Genomic DNA, 21496 nt, shown 5'->3' with positions numbered 1-21496 from the left:
TATCATCGGATACCCTGAGGGTAAGGTCATGACAAGAAGCAAGGGAAAAGTTGGAAACATACTGAAGTGAATGGATCAAGTAGAATAATAACATTTCTTAGATCAAACTATTCAGCAGAAGCAACGCAAAGTGCATAGAACTCCATTAAGCACATGCTTGTGTTAATTGTGGCAAGGAAGGAAATGACTGTCTGTTCTTCTATAGGCTGCTCTGTTTTCTCTCCAACCCTACATAACTTGCAGGTTTGCTTCTGATCTTCTCAGAATTGGGAAAAACATATCATGAGATGATAGCGTACTACGATCACACCAAGAAGAGAGGTACTTTTGTCTGCTCATCACCATTCTGAGGAGAAACAGAGGATTCTAAAGCACACAAATACTAAACAGAAAAACAGAAATGGTCATCAAATAGCTTAACTTGGAGCCCTTCTTTCATGACAAACAACGCTCTACAGAGATGTGACTTCTGTAGTAATTCTTTCATCTACTCTCCCTATCAAAAACATAACACAAAGGCAGCCTCACATCTCCTGCTTTTAACACCCGGTACAACATGAGCAAGACGCAAGAACACACAACACATTGCTAAAACAGGCATGCTGATAATTACAAGTAAACCTTAATAGCTAGGAAACCAAGAGAAGAAAAACAGAACCAGAAACCAGCCAACCAATATAAGGAAGCATTAGACAATAAAGTGTTGTCAGAGAAATTAATTAGAACGATGTCTCAGGATTCACTACAGATGTGGAAATTAATCCCTGAGAGCATTAGAAGTCATTGTGGTCTCACACTGCAAGTGCAATCTTACAGTCTTACTCTGGACAACATTGCTGGGGGTTTCTTTTTGAGAAATAGTCATTGGTTCTCCTCACATCTTCTAACATGTGGCCTACTCATCTCCCACATATATGAGACCGTATGTGTAAACACCTTATCATGGGCCTCATTCTCCAGAGCTCCTGAGAAACTACAACAGATACTTCTTTATCGTCTGCTTCATTTTTCTCACAAAAAAAAAAAAAAAAAAAAAAAAAAAAATCTTTGGTATTTGAAGGAAGTAGTTGTTGCAAAACAACACACACACTCACACTTTTAAATGCAAAAGCACTGGCCAAAAGCAGGCAAAAAAAAAAAAAGACCTGAAATCAAGTGTAATTACAACAGTGGAGCAACTGTACATTGCAAAGTTATAGAGACAGAGATGGAAAAAGGAGGTTTTACACAGGAATTATAATCCGTTTATGCATCATCAATCTACATGCACAGTTATTGTGCAAATACTTTACAATTAGAGAATTATCATTGCCTTTCAGGACAAGCAATCCAGGATCATGGCAAACATGGCACAGGCCTTGGCACCAGGCATAAAATCAAAGCAAAATTAACCCACATACTTCCATGGTTTTAAGCCACTCGCTCACCCTCCTTACTCTGCATTCACAGCCTTTGCTTCAATCAAAATCACTATCCACTGTTTTGACAATATGGTAGCTACAGGCAAAAGAACATGCCATTCAGTGACATTTTAGCGAAACAGAGGTCTATGACAATCTTTGTCTTGCAGCTGAACACCTTCCAAGTATGGCTAGAAACTGCTTCCCCAACCAAACGACTATAAGAGTTCTTTCCATGTTTTCAGGGCCACCAGCCACAATGAGGCCCAACTGTAGACCTGGATAAGAAAAAAGGCAAGAATGGGAAAGTTGCACAAGTAAAGGAATAATAGCTTAACATTTCAGATTATGTCAACTGTAGTAGGTACACAAGACAGGTATCTGGTTGGTAAAAAGTCGACAGGAGACTCACATAGCATCTCACACTGTAGACACAATTCTTCCATGCAATTCCTTCAGACAATAGAAAAGGGAACATGTGTGGAGCCACAACTGTGGGTTCCATCTAACAAGTAGGACAAATTGAACCATGAAACCTACCTTGTAGGCATTTTGATTATACCACACCACATGTTTTGACCTGCCCCATCTCAAAATAGTCTTTGCCCTGCCCAAACATCACAGTAATTCAAATAAATGTTAAATGCAGCTCTAATAAAGATACAGTCATCAAATCTTGATGTAAATTGCCCATTTGTGCTCAATAACTGCCATTCACGGAAGACATCATGCAACAGGAAAGCAAACTGATGAACCCACAGCTTGGTCAACTGAAATTTGAGCAGTGTGATATCCAAAATCAAGACGCCTTCAGACTCTTTTTTTTTGTAAGCCAGTAATTAACCTTGGGAACTAACACACACAGCACCCCAAAAACTCTGCTCAGGCACTCCACAGATCACATAATTGTCAATGATTTTCATCACTTACACATGGATGAAAACTAATGAAATGCTGCACAGACAGATTCTGCTTACCATGGAAAATATTTGAATTCTCAGCTTGTGTATGTGACAAGCAAGAACATTTTTTCCAGTAACATTTAAAAAAAACACATCTATGGAAATCTTACTCTTTACAGCTGTAAACATGATAGGCATGTAGGTGAAAATCAGGCAAATGTTGCAGATGGGATCTTCCACACTTTGTCAGAGACAAAGGCCCACATTCAGATCATTACAACGAGGAAAGGAAGAAGAAAGGAGGGGATCAGAGCATCTTCTATGTTATAGATCTTTGTGAGGATACATAACCCAGGTATTTAGTAGGCAAAAAAAGAAATATTTGGCTCAACGCATTTCTACTTAGTACATAATTAGGCTATTCGTAGATGGCATTTATAATTAGTACATCATTAAACCATTACTACGTGCACCAGGATCACATAAAGGGCTTCATATAAGTTTATTTTAGACGTCTATGCACAGATGAAGCTACATTTTTCTCCTCACTACATGAAGGTTCTAACAGTAAACGAGATGTTCTCCTCCAGCAGAAGACTAGGTCACTCAACATCCTGTAATACACTAGCGACGTCATAAAAACACAGAGTCCTCCGCTAACCAAGCTGAAGACAAGAACAGCACCACTTTTCCCACCTCCCACGACTACGGTAACTCTGAGCAAGGATCCCACATTGACCGCCACGGAGCAAGAGCCAACAGCACACAGCGCGCAGCCGAATGCAGCCTTCCCTGTAACCAAACCTACCTACGCAGGGCGCAGCAGAACGCGGCGCGGAAAGGACAGAGAACCATCAGAGGGAAGCGTTTCAGAGAAAGGGCTGTCACTGAAACTCACCGGGGGAGCTGCGGGGTCCTCCCCGAGCAGCGGCGCGGGCTCGTCGGGCGGCGGGCGTGCCGGGAGGGTGTCGCAGCAGCTGGCGCCCGAGAAGCGGAGCTGGCTCTTGCGCGAGTCGGCCGTGAGGGACACCTCGTGCGAGTAGGAGTGCAGGAAGGCGCGGACGCCGTCGATGCCCACGAAGTGCGAGGTCGGCACGCCGCGCAAGGCGCCGCTGCCCGCCGCCAGCAGCGGCGAGCGGCGCCAGCGCCGCAGGCGCAGCGCCAGCAGCAGCAGCAGGAAGGCGAGGAAGAGGCAGGACACGGCCGCCACGGCCAGCACCAGCCAGCGCGTCAGGCTGCCGGCCGGCTCGCCCGGCGCCGCCGCCGATGCCGCGCTGCCCAGCTCGGCCAGCAGCTCGGCCACGCTCTCGGCCAGCACCACCGTCAGCGTGGCCGTGGCTGACAGCGCCGGCCGCCCGTGGTCCTTCACCACCACCACCAGGCTGTGCCGCGCCGCGTCGCGGGCCAGCGGGAAGCGCGCCGTGCGCACCTCGCCGCTGTGCAGCCCCACGCGGAACAGCCCCGGCTCCGTCGCCTTGGCCAGCTCGTACGACAGCCACGCGTTCTGCCCCGCGTCCGCGTCCACCGCCACCACCTTGGCCACCAGCGCCCCGGGCTCCGCCGAGCGCGGCGCCAGCTCCACGCCCGCCCAGCCCGCGCCCGCCGCAAGCGCCGCCGCCGGCGGGTACAGCACCTGCGGTGCGTTGTCGTTCTCGTCCACGATCACCAGACGCACCGACACGTTGCTGCTCAGCGACGGCGCGCCGCCGTCCTCCGCCCGCACCCACAGCCCCACCTCGCGCACCTCCTCGTAGTCGAACGACCGCAGCGCGTACAGCGCGCCCGTCTCCGCCTCCACCGATACGTACGACGACAGCGGCGCGCCCCGCACACGTCCCTCCCCAAGCCGGTACCGCACGCGCGCGTTCTGCCCCCAGTCCGCGTCCCACGCCCGCACCCTCAGCACCAGCGCGCCCGCCGCGTTGTTCTCGGCCACGCGGGCGCTGTAGGCCGCCTCCGCGAACACCGGCGCGTTGTCGTTCACGTCCAGCACCCGCAGCCATAGCACCGCGCTGCTCCACAGCGCCGGCGACCCGCCGTCTATCGCCCGCACCGTCACGTTGTACTCCGACACCTCCTCCCGGTCCAGCTCCTCAGCAGTGACCACGCGGTAGTAATTATCAAGCGACCTCTCCAAGCGTAATGGGAGGTTGTCTGCAATGCTACACCGCACCTCGCCGTTTACACCCGAGTCAAGGTCCTGCACGTGCAGTAGAGCTACCACTGTCCCCGGCGGGGAATCCTCAGAGACCTCGCTCAGAGCCGATGACACTGTCAGTTCGGGTGCATTGTCGTTTACGTCTGTCACCGTTATCGTGACTGTCGCTCTTTCTTGAAGTCCCCCGCCGTCCCGTGCCTGAACCTCCAGTTCATGTAAGGATAATTCTTCGAAGTCCATGTCATCCTTAAGGGATATTTCTCCTGTCTCAGAGTTCAGGTGGAAAATTTCGGAGGCCCGACCTGAAATTTTATGGAAAGTGTACTTCACGTGCCCGTTAAGTCCCTCGTCGGCGTCAGTGGCCGTGACGGTGACAAGGGTGGAGCCCACGGGCACATCCTCTGGCACACGAATCGTGTACTCCGGCTGGCTGAACACGGGCGCATTGTCGTTGGCGTCCAGCACCGCCACGCGGATCCGCGCCGTGCCCGTCCGCGCCGGCTCGCCGCCGTCGCTCGCCCTCAGCACCAGATCGTGAAACGCCGCCTCCTCCCGGTCCAGCGCCTTCACCAGCACCAGCTCGGGACGCTGGTCCCCGCTGGGACCCGTCTGCAAGGCCAGCGAGAAGTGCTCGTCGCCGCTTAGCTCATAGCTCTGCACAGAATTCGATCCCGAGTCCAGGTCCTGAGCCTCGGCCAGGGGAAACCGCGAGCTCGGGGCTGTCGTCTCGCTCATTCTCAGTTCTGTTTCGTCCTCTCGGAAGCTTGGTGCGTTGTCATTTATGTCCGTAATTTCCACTTCGATTCCGTAAACCTGCATTTCTCCACCCTCTATCACCTCACAGCGCAGCACGCATTTATCCACCAGCCGGCACAGTTGTTCTCTGTCTATCCTCTCCGCCGTTACTAAGTGTCCCGACTTCCCGTGCAGTGCGAAATACTGCTTTCTACCTTTGTCCAAGATGCGGACGCCGCTCTCGCCGAGCGCCGGTAGCTGCAGCCCCAGGTCCTTGGCCACGTCGCCCACGAACGAGCCCTTCAGCATCTCCTCGGGTATCGAGTAGCGCAGCTGCCCCCATGCCGCCTCCCACGCCGCCACCAGCACGCCCCACAGCAGGGCTCGCTCCCGCCGACCCCAGCGCCTCCCCGCCGCCCACATCTCCGCCGCGTCCCGCCGGCACCGCACCTACAACGTCAGCTCCCCGCCAATGCCCGCTCCGGCTCTGTCTCGCCGCTCCCGGTCGTCTCCGCCGCCCCTCTCCGCCTCACTGCAGCACGGCTCCGCACCGCGGGGACGCTCGCAGACCGCCCGGCCGCCGAGCCAGCCAGAGAGCGAGCGAATGAGCCGGGCCGCAGCGGGCGGGGCTGCCTGCAACGCTCCGGCCTTCCTCTCGCTCCTCCTCGGTCAACAGCGGCGCCCGCAGCCTCCTCCCGGCACTGCAGTCACAGAGCGCTGCCCAGCGCTGCCCGCCCGGTCTGTCCCATCCACAGCTCGCGGCCACGGGACAGTGGCCACGGAGACATCACTTTCCTCCTGCGTCGGCTTTGCTCCAGACGAGATATTCCTTGGTCCTCGAAGTGATCACAAAGTGGAAGTATGAGACCTCCCGTAGTTGTGTTATTTGTAATGGCGATTTATGTAAAGTAAAACATGATGTATAGAATGTTACGAGTCTTATCATAGTAGCACATAAGCTCCTCCACGAGTTGCACAGCTTTTCGTAGCACTCGTGCTTGCATTAAATTATCTCACCGTTTCTGCTGTATGACACCGTCATACAGCAACGTTAGTACCCCACATCCCGATCAATAGAGGAAAGCAGCAAGGAAGATACTCCCTGAAATAGAGAAAAACCGATGCAAGAAATCACAGGTGTCTAAGTCGTGCTATCTAACGGTGCCTGTTAGATTCGGAAGATATCTTAAAGATCATTGTGTCCAACTATTAACCTAATACGGCCAAGTCCACCACTAAACCACGTCCCTAACCACACATCTTTTAAATATGTCCAGAGCTGGTGACTCCACCACCTCCCTGAGCAGCCTGTTCCAATACCTGACCACACTTTCATTGAACAATTTTTTCCTAATACGCAATGTAAACCTCCCCTGGTGAACCCTGGGATATTTCCTCTTTTCCTAGCTCTTATACTTGGGAAAAAAGACCAATCCCCACGTCACGGCAGCCTCCTTTCAGATAGTTGTATAGAACGATATGGCCTCATTTTCTCTAGGTTAAACAACTCCAGTTCCCTCAGCTATTCCTCATCAGACTTGTGCTCCAAACCTGTCACCAGCATCCTTGCTCTTCTTTGGTCATGCTTCGGCACCTCCATGTCTTTCTTGTAGTGAGTGACCCAAAACTGAACATACTCTTCTATTACACAATTATACTATGTTATGTTACTGAACACAGTGTTATTTCTTCTTCATGGAGAAATTCACTTGATAATTAGTAAAATATATGTAAAAAACAATTTTATTCTTATTTTACGGTGACGAATATTACAGTATTTTCATAATTGTGCAAAACCATAATCTCCACCATGAATGTTTAAAACGGTCATGCTTAAATGGCTGAAAAAAAGGACGGCAAAAGTAAACTGGGTCAGAAATACAAACATGACAGTCATAGCCACGGAGAACAAGATATATCAGGATTATTAGCCCAAGCAGTAGGAACTCTTCTTTAAATACTTCACTTCGCAGGGAACATGATCGAAATTATCTACTCCATCACTCGGCCAGAACCAATGCTCTCCTCAAACTGCAGTAGAAATGGCAATGCGAGTACAGCAAGAAGAATAACAGATAACATCTGTCTTGATTCCTGTGGGTATTCTACATCTCGCATTACCAAAACGGGGAATCCTGGCAACTATACGACATAAGTGATTTTGTCCAATTTTGTCTTATGCACCTGTTAACCCGATATTCGTCCGTTCCCAACGGTATTCTTGAACTGGACGAGAGCAATTGAATTGCATTCAACTGTTTGTACAGCTACAGATAAAGCTAACAATACTGTAGGAAGTCAAGAGACAAGTAAAGCTGCATACTCTAAACTACGCAGACCATATTATGGTTATGAAAAAGGAAACATCTCTAACACCGAGCGTCCACCACGTTTTTCACAATGCAGAATCATTAATTTAGACCGTGTCTAAAGCATACGAGCGTTGTAGTCAACAGATCTCAGGCGAACCTGAACCTAAGACCAACGAAGAAACAAAAAGTAACGACACTAGGTATTTGATGTGAGTTAGAGGGGGATACCCGGTTCTATAATTCCTTAACAGACACACGGAGCAGCATTCCCCATTCTTACCACTCCGGAAAACGCAGAAGAATAGGGAAGAAGGTTTAAAAGCTCCAGGGAAAACGCGAGAGCGCGAGCTTACAGACCTGCGGTGCGTTGGGGTTGGCCGGCGGCTCTCCCGCGCCGGCACTGCTGCTCGGGTTCCCCTTCCCGCTGGGCTCCCCGCCCAGAAGCTCCTCCGCGGGCAGGCTGGGCAGCGGCGGCGGCAGCCAAGCGGCCTCGGCCACGGCGCGGCCCGGCGCCACGCACAGGTTGTAGGAGTAGGGCAAGGTGCCCTCGCAGAAGTCGGCCGGGAAGGCGGCGCCAGCCACGGACAAGCGCTGAGCGCCCAGGCAGCGCAGGACGGCGGGCGGCCCGGCCCGGCGCAGCCGCGCCAGCACGGCCAGCGCCACGCTCAGAAGGAACAGCGCGGACAGCAGCGCCAGCGCCAGCACCAGGTAGAACTGCAGCTCCGCCGCCGAGTCGGCGCCCGCCGCCCGCTCGCTCAGCTCCGGCAGCGCCTCCTGCAAGCTCTCGGCCAGCACCACGTGCAGCGTGGCCGTGGCCGACAGCGCCGGCTGCCCGTGGTCCTTCACCACGGCCACCAGCCGCTGCTTGGCCGCGTCCCTCTCCGACACGGCCCGCGCCGTGCGCACCTCGCCGCTGTGCAACCCCACGCGGAACAGCGCCGGCTCCGCCGCCTGCACCAGCTCGTACGACAGCCACGCGTTGCGCCCCGCGTCCGCGTCCACCGCCACCACCTTGGCCACCAGGTACCCGGCCTCGGCCGAACGCGGCACCACCTCGAACGGCTCCAACGCCGGGGCTGCTCCCAGCACTCTGTCTCCCGCTTCCGCCGCCGGCCAGAGCACGCGCGGCGCGTTGTCGTTGCGGTCCAGCACGAAGACGCGCACCGTCGCCGTCGAGCTCCGCGCCGGCTCCCCGCCGTCCTGCGCCCGCACGACCACGGCGAACTCGCGGCACTGCTCGTAGTCGAAGGAGCGCTGCGCGTACAGCGCGCCGCTCTGCGCCTCCACCGACACGTACGCCGCCGCGTCCGCGCTGCCGCCCGCCAGCCAGTAGCTCACGCGACCGTTGGCGCCCGCGTCCACGTCCCGCGCGAGCACGCGCAGCACAGGCGCGCCCGCCGCGTTGTTCTCTGCCACGTAGGCGCTGTAGGCGGCCTCCTCGAACACCGGCGCGTTGTCGTTCACGTCCGACATCTCCAGCACCAGCGCCGTGCTGCTCGACAGCGACGGCCGGCCCCGGTCCCTGGCCACCACGGTCACGCGGTGCTCGGCCACCTGCTCCCGGTCCAGTGCGCTCGCCGTCACCACCTTGTACGAGCCCCCCGACGACGCCACAAGCGACAGCGGCGCCTTGCCCGACAGCTCACACGACACCTCCCCGTTCTCGCCGGAGTCCCGATCCCGCACTTTCATCAGCGCCACCACCGTGCCGACTGGCGCGTCCTCGGGCACCGGGCTCGACACCGACGTCAGTGACACTTCGGGCGCGTTGTCGTTCACATCGAGTACCTCCACATCCACTTCGCAGTGAGCCACCAGACCTCCTCCATCTCTCGCCTCTACAGCCAGGCTGAAGGATCGTGTGTCTTCGAAGTCAAGCGCCTCCTGCAGCGTGATCACCCCACTTTCCGCGTCCACCATGAACTTCTGAAGCACCTTGGCCGGCATTTTCCCGAAGCTGTACGTGATGAGAGCGTTGGTCCCGGCATCCGCGTCGGAGGCGGAGACATTCAATACCGTCGACCCCGGCAGCGCGTCCTCCCTCAGGCTCGCGCGGTACCGGTCCTGCGCGAACACGGGCGCGTTGTCGTTGGCGTCGGTGACGTTGATGCAGAGCTGGGCGGTGCCGCTCCGGGGCGGGTCGCCGCCGTCCAGCGCCGTCAGCACCAGACGCAGGCTCGGCTCGCGCTCCCGGTCCAGCGCGCGGCGCAGCACCAGCTCCGCGAACTTGCTGCCGTCCGGACTCTCCTTCACCTCCACCGCCAAGTACCCGTTGGCCTCCAGTTCGTAGCCTTGCAGCGAGTTACTGCCCACGTCCGCATCTTCCGCCTTGCCCAAGTAAAAGCGAGCGCCGGGAGAAGTAAATTCGTTAATCTCCAGCTGAAAATTGTCTTGAAGGAAGCGTGGCGCGTTGTCGTTGACGTCCTGGATGTCCACCTCGACGTGGAAGACATTGAGAGGGTTCTGCACCAGCGCCTCGAAGCTGACGGAGCAGGACGCCGCCTCGCCACACATCTCCTCCCGGTCCAGCCTCTCGCTCACGTACAGGTTCCCGTTCTCCCCGCTCACCGTGAAGTATTGCTTGTCCTCGCTGAGCCGCAGCTTGCGTGCCGGTAGGTCCACCGGGCTCAGCCCCAGGTCCCGCGCCAGCGGCCCCACCAGCGAACCTCTGCCCAGCTCCTCGGGGATGGTGTAACGGAGCCGCTCTGCTGCCGTCCGCCAGCACAATCCCAGCAGCAAAGCGGGCAGCAGGACTCGCCCGCCTGCTCGCCGCCGCCTCTGCCTCTGCCCGCTCGCCATTCTCGTCAGCGCTCGCCGCGCTCCTCCCTCCTGCCGCTGCTCTGCTTCCTTCCAGCCCTCTCCCAAAATGCGCAGGGGCCGCCGGAGGGCAGCGAGCGATGTGGCTGCCGGTTCGGACGCCCCTGCTCCCCAGTCCGCGCCGGGTCTCGCCGCTGCTGCCTCTGCCTTTCTGGTCGGCGCCGGGCGAGCGAGCAGCTTGCGGGGGCAGGACGCTGCGGCGGCTCCGGCTGCGGCTCCAGCGCCGCTTCGCCTCGGCCAACAGCGGCACCTGGAGGCGCCGTGATGACACCGCAGCCGCCTGATGCCCGCGCTCCCGGGGACCCGGTCTGCTCAACGGGATTTGGTGCCTCCCCTCAGCTGCGGGTTGTCGCTTTCATTAGAATTAGAAAGGGCAGAACCTCTCGCTTGCTTCGAATCCAAAGTTGTTTAAAACTAAGGGACGCTGTCAGGTGATTTTAGGCTATCTCCTTGAGGTACAATGAATACTGCTCTGTAAATATTCACGGCAGAGCAAGAGATAAAGCTGTTCAATTAAATCCAGATAAGACTGTAACATCAAGATACTATTGTATAGCTACAGGAGAGCTTTTTGTCACTCTGTAAGGTAGTTTTAATTATACTTTCCTTACCTGTGAGAAATACATAGAAAAAAAAAATACATAAGAAAAAAAATGTAATAGAGTAATCAATACACATTTAGAAGCAGAAGGAAGCAAAATTAATTTAAATCCTTTTAGGCAAGGGCTGTCAAGGGTTTCCTCTTCATTTTCATCATCTAAGTCTCTAGCTTTTTTTCTGTAGTAAATTTTTATTTTAGGGAGAAGAAAATTATATTGAGAACAATAGAACTCAGTATTGTGTAAAGCTCATGGCCAAGATAGCAGAATACTCTTCCTATTTTTTTTCTGACCCACAAAGTTTCTTGTTTTGCATCTCCGTAGTACAGGTGCTGACAACGGGAAAGTGCAAAATTATGTTGAGTGTTTCACAGAATCATGGAATGGTCTGAGTATGAAAGGACCTTTAAAGATCATCCAGTCCAACTCTTCTACCATGGCAGGGACATCCATCAAATGATCAGGTTGCTCAAAGACCCATCCAATCTGACTTTGAGCCCTTCCAATGATGACACATCCATAACTTCACTGGGCAGCTGATTTCAGTGTCTCGCCACCTTTATCATAAACATTGCATCCTTATGTTCAATTGAAACCTCCACTCTTCCTGTTTAAAACCATTGCACCTTCTCCTTTTACGACAGGCCCTGCTTAAAAAATCTTTGTCTTTCTTACAAACCCCCTTTGTATATTGAAAGGCCACCATAGGTCTCCCCAGAGCCTTCCCTTCTCCAGACTGATGCACTTTCACTACTCTTTTACAGTTTAATGAATTTTCTGGCCTTCCTCTGTACCCACATGGTTTTTGTTCTGCAGGCCTCAGGGATGGATGCAGTACTTCAAGTGCACATTATCAGCTCATGTCTCATTTGTCTCCCACAAGTACTTCCGTGCTCTTAATGCATGATACCACAACTGTGTGCCTAAGGGAGTAACTATGACTAACAGGAGCAGGAAAATGACCATTTCTTTTTCTATGCCCCACTCCTGCCAAAAGAGCTCCCTCAAATCTTCTCTCCAACCCTAAACAACTTGCATGTTTGCTTCTGACTCGTATGAGAGACAGAAATATACCATGAGAGGATAATATACTGCCATCACACCAAGAAGGGAGGTGTATTTGTCTGCTCCCCACCATTCTGAGAAAAAAAAATAGAAGGATTCTAAAGTACATGAATGATAAATGGCCAAAGTAAAACAAGAGCAGTCATTCAAGAGAGACTGGATCATTAAACAAATGTCTTAGGGACAATCTCTCTTCTTTTGTCAAATTCCATGTTCTACAGAAATGCAACTTCTACTTGAGGTTATGCCATCATCTACTCTCCCTACCAAAAAAACCCACAAAGGTACACTCACATCTGCTTTCCACCCCTGCTGTACCATGAGCAAAAGGCACCACAACCCAACAGATTAATAAATGAGGATATGCACCTGCTTATGAATAAACCTACATACACAAAAGACCTGGGAAAAGACTAAAATCAGAAAAGCAACTCAAGAAAGGATTAAAAGGAAAGTGTTGTCAGATAAACTCAACAGGAGGTTGTCTTAGAGTTCACTGGAGATATGGAAATTTATCCCTGAGAGCACCTGGAATTTTTTCATCTCTAAAGCTGCAAGTGCAACCCTAACATCTTGCTCTGGTCTACTTGCAGACCAGTTTCTCAGAAGATTGTAATCCATTTTCAGGACACAGGACAAAGTGTCTAAGTGTAAGTGGTAGAGGCCTTGGCACTAGGCCTCACAATAAAGCACTGCCCAGACAGATGGAGCACACAACCCCCTCTTCTTTTGCTTTGAGACCAGTCTCTTGCTGATCCTGCACTAACTTCTCACCATGTGTATGTGCACAATCAAGAGCATGACTTCCAGTGATATATTCAGATGCATGATCAGACGGGTAGAGGCCCAACTTTACCTCATCATGACAAGCAATTTGAGCCTTTATGAGCAAGGTGATACTCAAAAATAAGACACATCCAGACTCATTTTTGGTAGGACAACAATAAATTCTGAGTATTGACAAAACACATGCTTGGTCTCCACCAGTACCTCCTCACACACAGTACACCCAACAGTCAAACACTCACAGCTCATATGGTTGTCGGTGGTGTTCTTCATTTGCATATAGACTCCACCTAATTTAACATTGCACAGACAACTTCTCTTTACCATGAATAATATTTGACATCGCAGTATGTGAATACGATAAACAAGATAATTGCTTCCGACAACATTTTAAGGAAACACAGCTGTGGAAGTCTTTCTCTTTCCAGATGTAAACGTGAAAGGCACGTAGGGGACAGTCAGGCAAATTTAACAGATGGGATTTCCACACTTTGTCAGAGACCAAGGCCCACCTTCAGATCACTACATGGACCCTGCAGAAAGGAAGGGATCAGAACATACTCTTCTGACCTATAGCTCTTGGTGAAGATTCATAACCCAGGTATTTAGCAGGAATGAATACTCATTTGGCTCCATGCATTTATACTTAGTACAAACTTAATCTGTCAGCTAAGTACAGCATGACAACCTGCAGCCTGGAACTTCACAGGGCTACCAATAGAACTGGAGTAACATCTTAAGTCAAAATGACTTGGGAAGAAGAAACTCAGGATAAATGATCCTACAGATTTGCACTGAAAAGAGCCACAATTGAACAAGCTGCGACACTGAGCAACGATCCCACATTCACCTCCACAAAGCAAGAGGCACCAGCACACAGCTAGCTGCTGAACAAAGCTTTGCCTTCCCTATAATCAAACCCCTCTACGAAGGAAGAAGCACAATGCAGGGGGGAAAGGACAGGGATGCAGTAGAGAGAGGGTGTGTATGGGAACCGCACCTGCACTCACACAAACAGAACAGATGTGACCTTCCCCAATCGATCAGATGGCCTGAGGTCGAGCTACAGCTCATGACAACAAGCAAAGGAAAACTTAGAAACATACAGAAGTGAATGGGTCAGCTGAAGTAACATTTCTTAGGCCAAAGTTATTGAGCAGAAGCAATTCAAATTGCATGGTACTCAGTTAGACGCACAGTTGTGTTAACCACGACAAGCAAGCAAATGACCATTGGTTCTTCTCTAGCCGCTCCCCCACCCCGAGCTGCTCTGTCTTCTCTCCAACCCTATGCAACTTGCAGGTTTGCTTCTGACCTTCCCAGAATTGGCGAAGGTATATCATGAGAAGATAATGCACTATGATCGCACAAAGAAGAGAGGTACATTTGTCTCCTCACCACCATTCTGAGCAGAAACTGAAGGATTCCAAAGCACGCAAATGATAAATGACTAAAGCAAAAGAGGAGTGGTCACCCAACAGAGACTGGGTCATCAATCTAATGGCTTAGTGACAATCTCTCTTCTTTTATGACATGTGCAGTTCCAAAGAGACACAACTTCTACTTAAGGTCATGTTTACATGTATTCCCCATTGATGGTAACAGAAAATAAATGTATCCTCCCATCTCATGCCTTTCACATTAACAGTAGCAAACACACAAACAGGAACAAACACACAATGCATTGCTAGAGGAAGATAAGTTGATCATTACAAGTAAATATATATACACAGGAGACCAGGGAAAGAAAGATAAAATCAAGCAAGCAAGGCAAGGAAGCATTAGAAGACGAAGTGTTGTCAGAGAAACTCACTGGGAAGACTTCACTACAGTCAGTGAAATTTATCCCTGAGAGTAGCTGGAAGTCACTGAGGCCTCAAGCTGCAAGTGTATCCCTAAAGTCTCACTCTGGACTACATTGTTTGGGGTTTCATTGTAATAAATAGTCATCAGCTTTCAGCAGTTCTTCTAATATGTGGCCTAATCATCTCCCACAGATAGGATGCCATATGTGTAAACACCTTATCATAGGCTTCGTTCTCAAGCTCAGTCTTCTGAAAAAGTAGAACAGATTCTCTTTTAGCTTTTGCTTCATTTTTTTCACAACTAAATTTATGTTTTAGGTGGCTGAATGAAGTATTTGCTGCAAAACAACACACTTTCAAATGCAAAACCACTGTCCAGAAATGGGGAAAATTAACCATGACCTTCCCAGAAACAAAGGCCTGAATGAAAGTCTAATTACAACTATGAAGTAACTCTACACCACTATGTTCCAGGGACACAGAGATGAAAAAAAGATATTTCACACAGAAAGCATAAAATATTAGAGAACTACCATCATCTTTCAGGGCAGCAAATCCAGGATCACAGTAAAAATGGCACAGGCCTTGGCACCAGCCATGAAATCAAACCATTGCTCAGTCAAAACCACACTGATCCATCAGTTTTCCTGGTTGGAATCCATCCTCACACCCTCCTTGCTCAGCATTCACAGTCTTTATTTGAACCATGGACAATAACCAGTGTTTTGACTGTATGGCAGACACAGGTGGAAGAGCATTTAATTAAAGGACAATTTAAGGAAACATCACAATGTTTGTCTTGGTATCTGAACACCTACAAAGTATGATTGGAAACTTCTTCCCCAATCAAAAGATTATAAGAGATCTTTAAAGGATTTCTGGGTCACCAGTCACAACGAGGCCAAGCTCTAGACCTGGACTCACACAACATCTCACACCATAGACCACAGCCATACTTCTTCCATGTAATTCCTTCAGACAATGTAAAAGGGAAAATGTATGGAGCCACAACTGTGGGTCCCATCTAACAAGTAGGACCAATTGAACCATGAAACCTACCTTGTAGGCATTTTAATTATACCACAGCACACGTTTTGTTTTGTTTTGACCTGCCCTTTTTCAAAACAGACAGAAATCTTTACCCTGCCCAAACATCACACTAACTCAAAGGAATGCTGAATGTTGTCATAGCATGCAGCTCTGATAAAGACACAATCATCAAAGTATCATCTCAAAGACACCATCATTGCTATTCAGTACATTGGACAACTTGGAAAACATGTAACTCTCATATCATAATGGAAATTGTCCATCAGTGTTCAATAACTGCTGTTTACAGGAGACATCATGCAACAGGAAAGCAAAATTACGAACCCAGAACTTGGTCAACTGGAATTTGAGCAGCGTGATATTCATTTTCTGTAGGCCAGCAATTAATTCTGGGAATTAACAAAACACACAGCTTGTCTTCACCGGCACGTCCTTACACACAGCACTCAAAAATCTCTGCTCAAACACTTCACAGATCACATCATTGTCAATTGTCTTCGTCACCTCCACATAGACGACACCTAATGAAAGGCTTCACAGCCAAGTTCTCCTTACCAAGGAAAATATTTGAATTCACAGTATGCATATGTGACAAACAAGATAATTTTCTCTGGCAACATTTTAAAGAAACATATCTATGGAAGTCTGTCTCTTTATAGCTGTAAACATGTCTGGCAAATGTAACAGAAAGGATTTTCACACATTTTCAGATACAGAAGCCTACCCTGAAGACATTACAATGAGCAAGGCAAATAGTTAATGCCTGCAGAAAGGAAGGGGCCAGAAAATAATCTTCTCATTTTTGAATGAAGATACATAACCCGTGTATTTAGTAGGCAATGAAGAAATATCTGGCTCCACCCATTTCTAATTAGTACGTAATCAACCTATTAGTGCATGCACTAGGATCACATCATAGGCTTCCTATCTTTTACATGTCTATGCATAGATGAAGTTACATTATCTCCTTACTACATCAAGGTTCTAAAAGTAAAGGAGGTGTCCTCCAAGAGAAGACTGGGGCAGTCAACAGTAATACAAAAACGACGTCATAAAATCAGCAAACCCCGCTCTAATGAAACTCAAGCCAACAGCAGCTCCACTTCTCCTGCCTCCCACACAAACTGTGACCCTGATCAACGATCCCAACTTAACCTCCACGGAGCAAGAGCAAACAGCACACAGCAGGTTCTCGGACGAAGCTTGGCCTTCCCTGTAACCAAACCTCCCTACACGAGACACAACAGAACGCGGCGGGGAAAGGAGAGAGAAGCATCAGAGGGAAGCGTCTCGGAGAAAGGCGGTCATTGGAACTCACCGGGGGAGCAGCGGGGTCCTCCCCGAGCAGCGGCGCGGGCTCGTCGGGCGGCGGGCGTGCCGGGAGGGTGTCGCAGCAGCTGGCGCCCGAGAAGCGGAGCTGGCTCTTGCGCGAGTTGGCCGTGAGCGACACCTCGTGCGAGTAGGAGTGCAGGAAGGCGCGGACGCCGTCGATGCCCACGAAGTGCGAGGCCGGCACGCCGCGCAAGGCGCCGCTGCCCGCCGCCAGCAGCTGCGAGCGGCGCCAGCGCCGCAGGCGCAGCGCCAGCAGCAGCAGCAGGAAGGCGAGGAAGAGGCAGGACACGGCCGCCACGGCCAGCACCAGCCAGCGCGTCAGGCTGCCGGCCGGCTCGCCCGGCGCCGCCGCCGATGCCGCGCTGCCCAGCTCGGCCAGCAGCTCGGCCACGCTCTCGGCCAGCACCACCGTCAGCGTGGCCGTGGCCGACAGCGCCGGCCGCCCGTGGTCCTTCACCACCACCACCAGGCTGTGCCACGCCGCGTCGCGGGCCAGCGGGAAGCGCGCCGTGCGCACCTCGCCGCTGTGCAGCCCCACGCGGAACAGCCCCGGCTCCGTCGCCTTGGCCAGCTCGTACGACAGCCACGCGTTCTGCCCCGCGTCCACGTCCACCGCCACCACCTTGGCCACCAGCGCCCCGGGCTCCGCCGAGCGCGGCGCCAGCTCCACGCCCGCCCAGCCCGCGCCCGCCGCAAGCGCCGCCGCCGGCGGGTACAGCACCTGCGGCGCCTTGTCGTTCTCGTCCACGATCACCAGACGCACCGACACGTTGCTGCTCAGCGACGGCGCGCCGCCGTCCTCCGCCCGCATCCACAGCCCCACCTCGCGCACCTCCTCGTAGTCGAACGACCGCAGCGCGTACAGCGCGCCCGTCTCCGCCTCCACCGACACGTACGACGACAGCGGCGCGACCCGCACACGCCCCTCCCCCAGCCGGTACCGCACGCGCGCGTTCTGCCCCCAGTCCGCGTCCCACGCCCGCACCCTCAGCACCAGCGCGCCCGCCGCGTTGTTCTCGGGCACGCGGGCACTGTAGCGCGCCTCCGCGAACACCGGCGCGTTGTCGTTCACGTCCAGCACCCGCAGACACAGCACTGCGCTGCTCCACAGCGCCGGCGACTCGCCGTCCGCCGCCCGCACCGTCACGTTGTACTCTGACACCTGCTCCCGGTCCAGCTCTCGAGTCGTTACCACGCGGTAGTAATTCTCAAACGACCTCTCCAACCGGAATGGGAAAGTCTCGGAGATGCTGCACCGCACCTCGCCGTTCGCTCCTGAGTCGCAGTCCTGAACGTGCAGCAGGGCCACCATCGTCCCCGACGGAGCGTCCTCAGAGATCTCGCTGAGAACCGACGATACTGTCACTTCAGGGGCGTTGTCATTGACGTCTGTCACGGTGATCACTGCTTTAGCTGTGTTGGAAAGACCCCCGCCGTCCCGTGCTTGCACCTCCATTTCGTAGGAGTCGCCTTCCTCGAAGTCCAGGCTACGCACCAGTGAGATCGTTCCTGTCTCAGCGTCCAGATGGAAAATTCTCGAGGCCTTCTCCGTGATCTTCTTAAACAAATATGTCACATGCCCGTTGAGCCCCTCGTCGGCGTCGGTGGCCGTGACGGTGACGAGGGTGGAGCCCACGGGCACGTCCTCCGGCACACGCACCGTGTACTCTGCCTGGCTGAACACGGGCGCATTGTCGTTGGCGTCCAGCACCGCCACGCGGATCCGCGCCGTGCCCGTCCGCGCCGGCTCGCCGCCGTCGCTCGCCCTCAGCACCAGATCGTGAAACGCCGCCTCCTCCCGGTCCAGCGCCTTCACCAGCACCAGCTCGGGACGCTGATCCCCGCCGGGACCCGTCTGCAAGGCCAGCGAGAAGTGCTCGTCGCCGCTTAGCTCGTAGCTCTGCACAAAATTCGATCCCGAGTCCGGGTCGTGAGCCTCGGTCAGGGGAAACCGCGTCCCCGGCGATGTCATCTCGCTTATTCTCTGGTCCAGCTCAACCTCCTTGAAGCTGGGGGCGTTATCGTTGATGTCCCTAATCTCCACTTCGATACCATAAATCTGCATGCCTCCTTCCACTATCACCTCACAGCGCAGCACACATTGCTGCACACTCTCGCAGAGCTGCTCTCTATCTATCCTCTCCGCCGTCACTAATTGTCCTGTCTTCCCGTGCAGTGCGAAATATTGCGTCCTTCCTCTGTCTATGATGCGGACGCCACTGTCGCCGAGCGCCGGCAGCTGCAGCCCCAGGTTCTTGGCTACGTCACCCACGAACGAGCCCTTCGGCATCTCCTCGGGTATCGAGTAGCGGAGCTGCCCCCACGCCACCTCCCACGCCGCCACCAGCACGCCACACAGCAGGGCTCCCTCCCGCCGACCCCAGCGCCTCCCCACCGGCCACATCTCCGCCGTGGCCCCGCCGACACCGCACCTAATACGGCAGATCCCCCCAGTCTCCGGCTCCGCCTCTGGTCCCTGCTCGCCGCTCCCGGTGGCTGCCGCCGGCCCCTCCTCCGCCTCGCTGCAGCACGGCTCCGCACCGTGGGGACGCTCGCAAGCCGCTCGGCCGCCGAGACAGCGAGCTAGTGAGCCGGGCCGCAGCGGGCGGGGCTGCCTGCAGCGCTCCGGTCTTCGTCTCGCACCTCCTCGGTCAACAGCGGCGCCCGCAGCCTCCTCCCGGCACTGCAGCCACCGAGCACTACCGAGCGCTGCCCGCCCGGCATGTCCCACCCACAGCTCATGGACACGGGACAGGGCCACGGAGACATCTCTTCCCTCCGGCAGTGATCTTCTGCTCCCGCTTTTCTCCACCCGAGCTCTTCTCTGGTCCTTGAGGAGATCACAACCAGGGAGAAGGCAGACGCCTGCCGTGGGCGCCGTATTCCGCACAGTCTGGTCGACCACACGGGAAAAATACCCGATTTGGGCTATGTATGTAAAGTAAAATATGACGTGTAGCATTTTACCAATTTACCCCAGTAGTCTGAAAACACGTTCTCCTCCACGAACTGCACAGCATTTTATACGTGTCGTCCTTGAATGATTTTTTCTCTCACCCTTTCTGCAGATCAAAATTGTGATATACAGACCCATTAATTCCCCACATCCCTACCAATAGAGGAAAACAGCAATGTAGATACTCCCTCAAATGGAGACCGGTGATTTCCTATGTTGCTTTTTCTCTAACGATGCCCATTAGAATAATAGAATCCTTTAGGTTAGAAAAGACGTTCAAGATCATCAAGTCTAATTGTTAACTTAACAATGCCAAATGCCTAAGCACCTGTTACTAACAATCTGTTAGTACGTCCTGAAATGATGATTCAGCCACTTCCCTGGACAGCCTGTTCCCGACAACCCTTTCAGTAAATAAATTTTTCCTAATATCCAATGTAAACAACCCTTGGCACATCTTGGGGACAATTCTCCTTCTGTCGCTTGTTACATGGGAGAGCAGCACCCACCTCACTATAACCTACTTTTCAGGTAGTTGTAGAGACTGATAACGTCTCCCCTCAGCTTCCTTTTCTTCGGGCTAAATAATCACATTTCTCTCAGCCGTTCCTTATGATACCTGTGCCTTAGATGCTTCAGCAGCTTCGTTGTAGTGAGAGGCCCATAACTTAACACTGAAATGTTACGTTATATGTTATGCTATGTCATGTTACTGAACACAGTGCTATTTCCACTTAATGGAAAAATTCCTTGCTAATTACGATATACGTAAAGAAAAACAACAGAATCCCCACCAGGATTTTTTGCCATGCCTGAATACCTCGTACAAAGGTAGCAAATGAAAGAAGGTTCTGAAATACAAAGCGTGATATTTAACCTCCCGAGGAACCGGAGATATCAGGCTCATTAACTCAAATAGCTGGAACGACTGGGAAAGGGTCTTTTCTATTGTCAGAAATAAAAGTGCAAAGGATTACAACTTAATCATAAAATATTCATCTGATCCTTGGGTTTTTATGTTGATAGGACATCTTTTTAACAAAATACTCTAGGTCACAGCAGGACTAGGCCGACCACATGCCTGAACACTGTCATTTTGCATATGCCCTTGTCTTCTTAGATGTGTTCTCAAGATGGGTATAGCTTCTTCTAGTAAAACAGGCAGACATAACGAGGATTGCAGAAAGTGGCTGAGAGACTGAATTCCTCACAATCAATTCCTCGATTTAGTCAACGCAATCAACCATGTCCAAGCACCCCTTGCTGGGACTACATGTATATATATGTATATATATGTATATATACATATAAAGTAATTGCAAAGAGAGACAATGCCTGGAGGATTTAACCTGTCACACCTGGGCTACCTTTTTTGCAGAAGCCTTACAACACAAGATTAGTGACGCTCTCCTCTTCATCAAGGAGGAACAACCTGTAAGTTCTCCTTTCATGGAGAAAGCATGCACGTTTCAGGAAAGAAACATCAAGCCTCAATTCCAGTCTCCTGACACCATCATGTGGAATCAGTGGATCTCCTTCTTCACAGCAAGGATCCGTCCTAACTGTTAACACGGGAAAC

At 52.1% G+C, this 21496-nt stretch overlaps 2 protein-coding genes across 2 annotated transcripts; both read right to left on the bottom strand.

The window, feature by feature from the left end:
* Positions 1-304: 304 nt before the first annotated feature.
* LOC308045857 (uncharacterized protein) lies at positions 305-10306 on the bottom strand (the record flags this gene model as incomplete). The annotated part of the gene is given in 7 exon segments (XM_080353365.1): positions 305-382; positions 3201-5628; positions 5630-5715; positions 5717-5902; positions 5906-6031; positions 6213-6220; positions 7861-10306. Coding segments are annotated over 7 exon segments (5358 nt in total).
* A 1936-nt stretch (positions 10307-12242) lies between these two features.
* LOC308045856 (protocadherin gamma-A12-like) lies at positions 12243-19662 on the bottom strand (the record flags this gene model as incomplete). The annotated part of the gene is made up of 2 exons (XM_080353364.1): positions 16948-19662; positions 12243-12251 (listed from the first exon to the last, which is right to left on the bottom strand). Exons 1-2 carry the CDS (start codon positions 19363-19365, stop codon positions 12243-12245), a joined length of 2427 nt encoding a protein of 808 aa, XP_080209490.1. The 5' UTR covers positions 19366-19662.
* Between the last annotated feature and the right edge of the window lie 1834 nt (positions 19663-21496).

The sequence above is a fragment of the Nesoenas mayeri genome, assembly GCF_963082525.1.
Source record: "Nesoenas mayeri genome assembly, chromosome: 14".
NCBI classification, from domain to species: domain Eukaryota; kingdom Metazoa; phylum Chordata; class Aves; order Columbiformes; family Columbidae; genus Nesoenas; species Nesoenas mayeri.
This window is presented reverse-complemented; position numbering and strand designations above follow the sequence as displayed.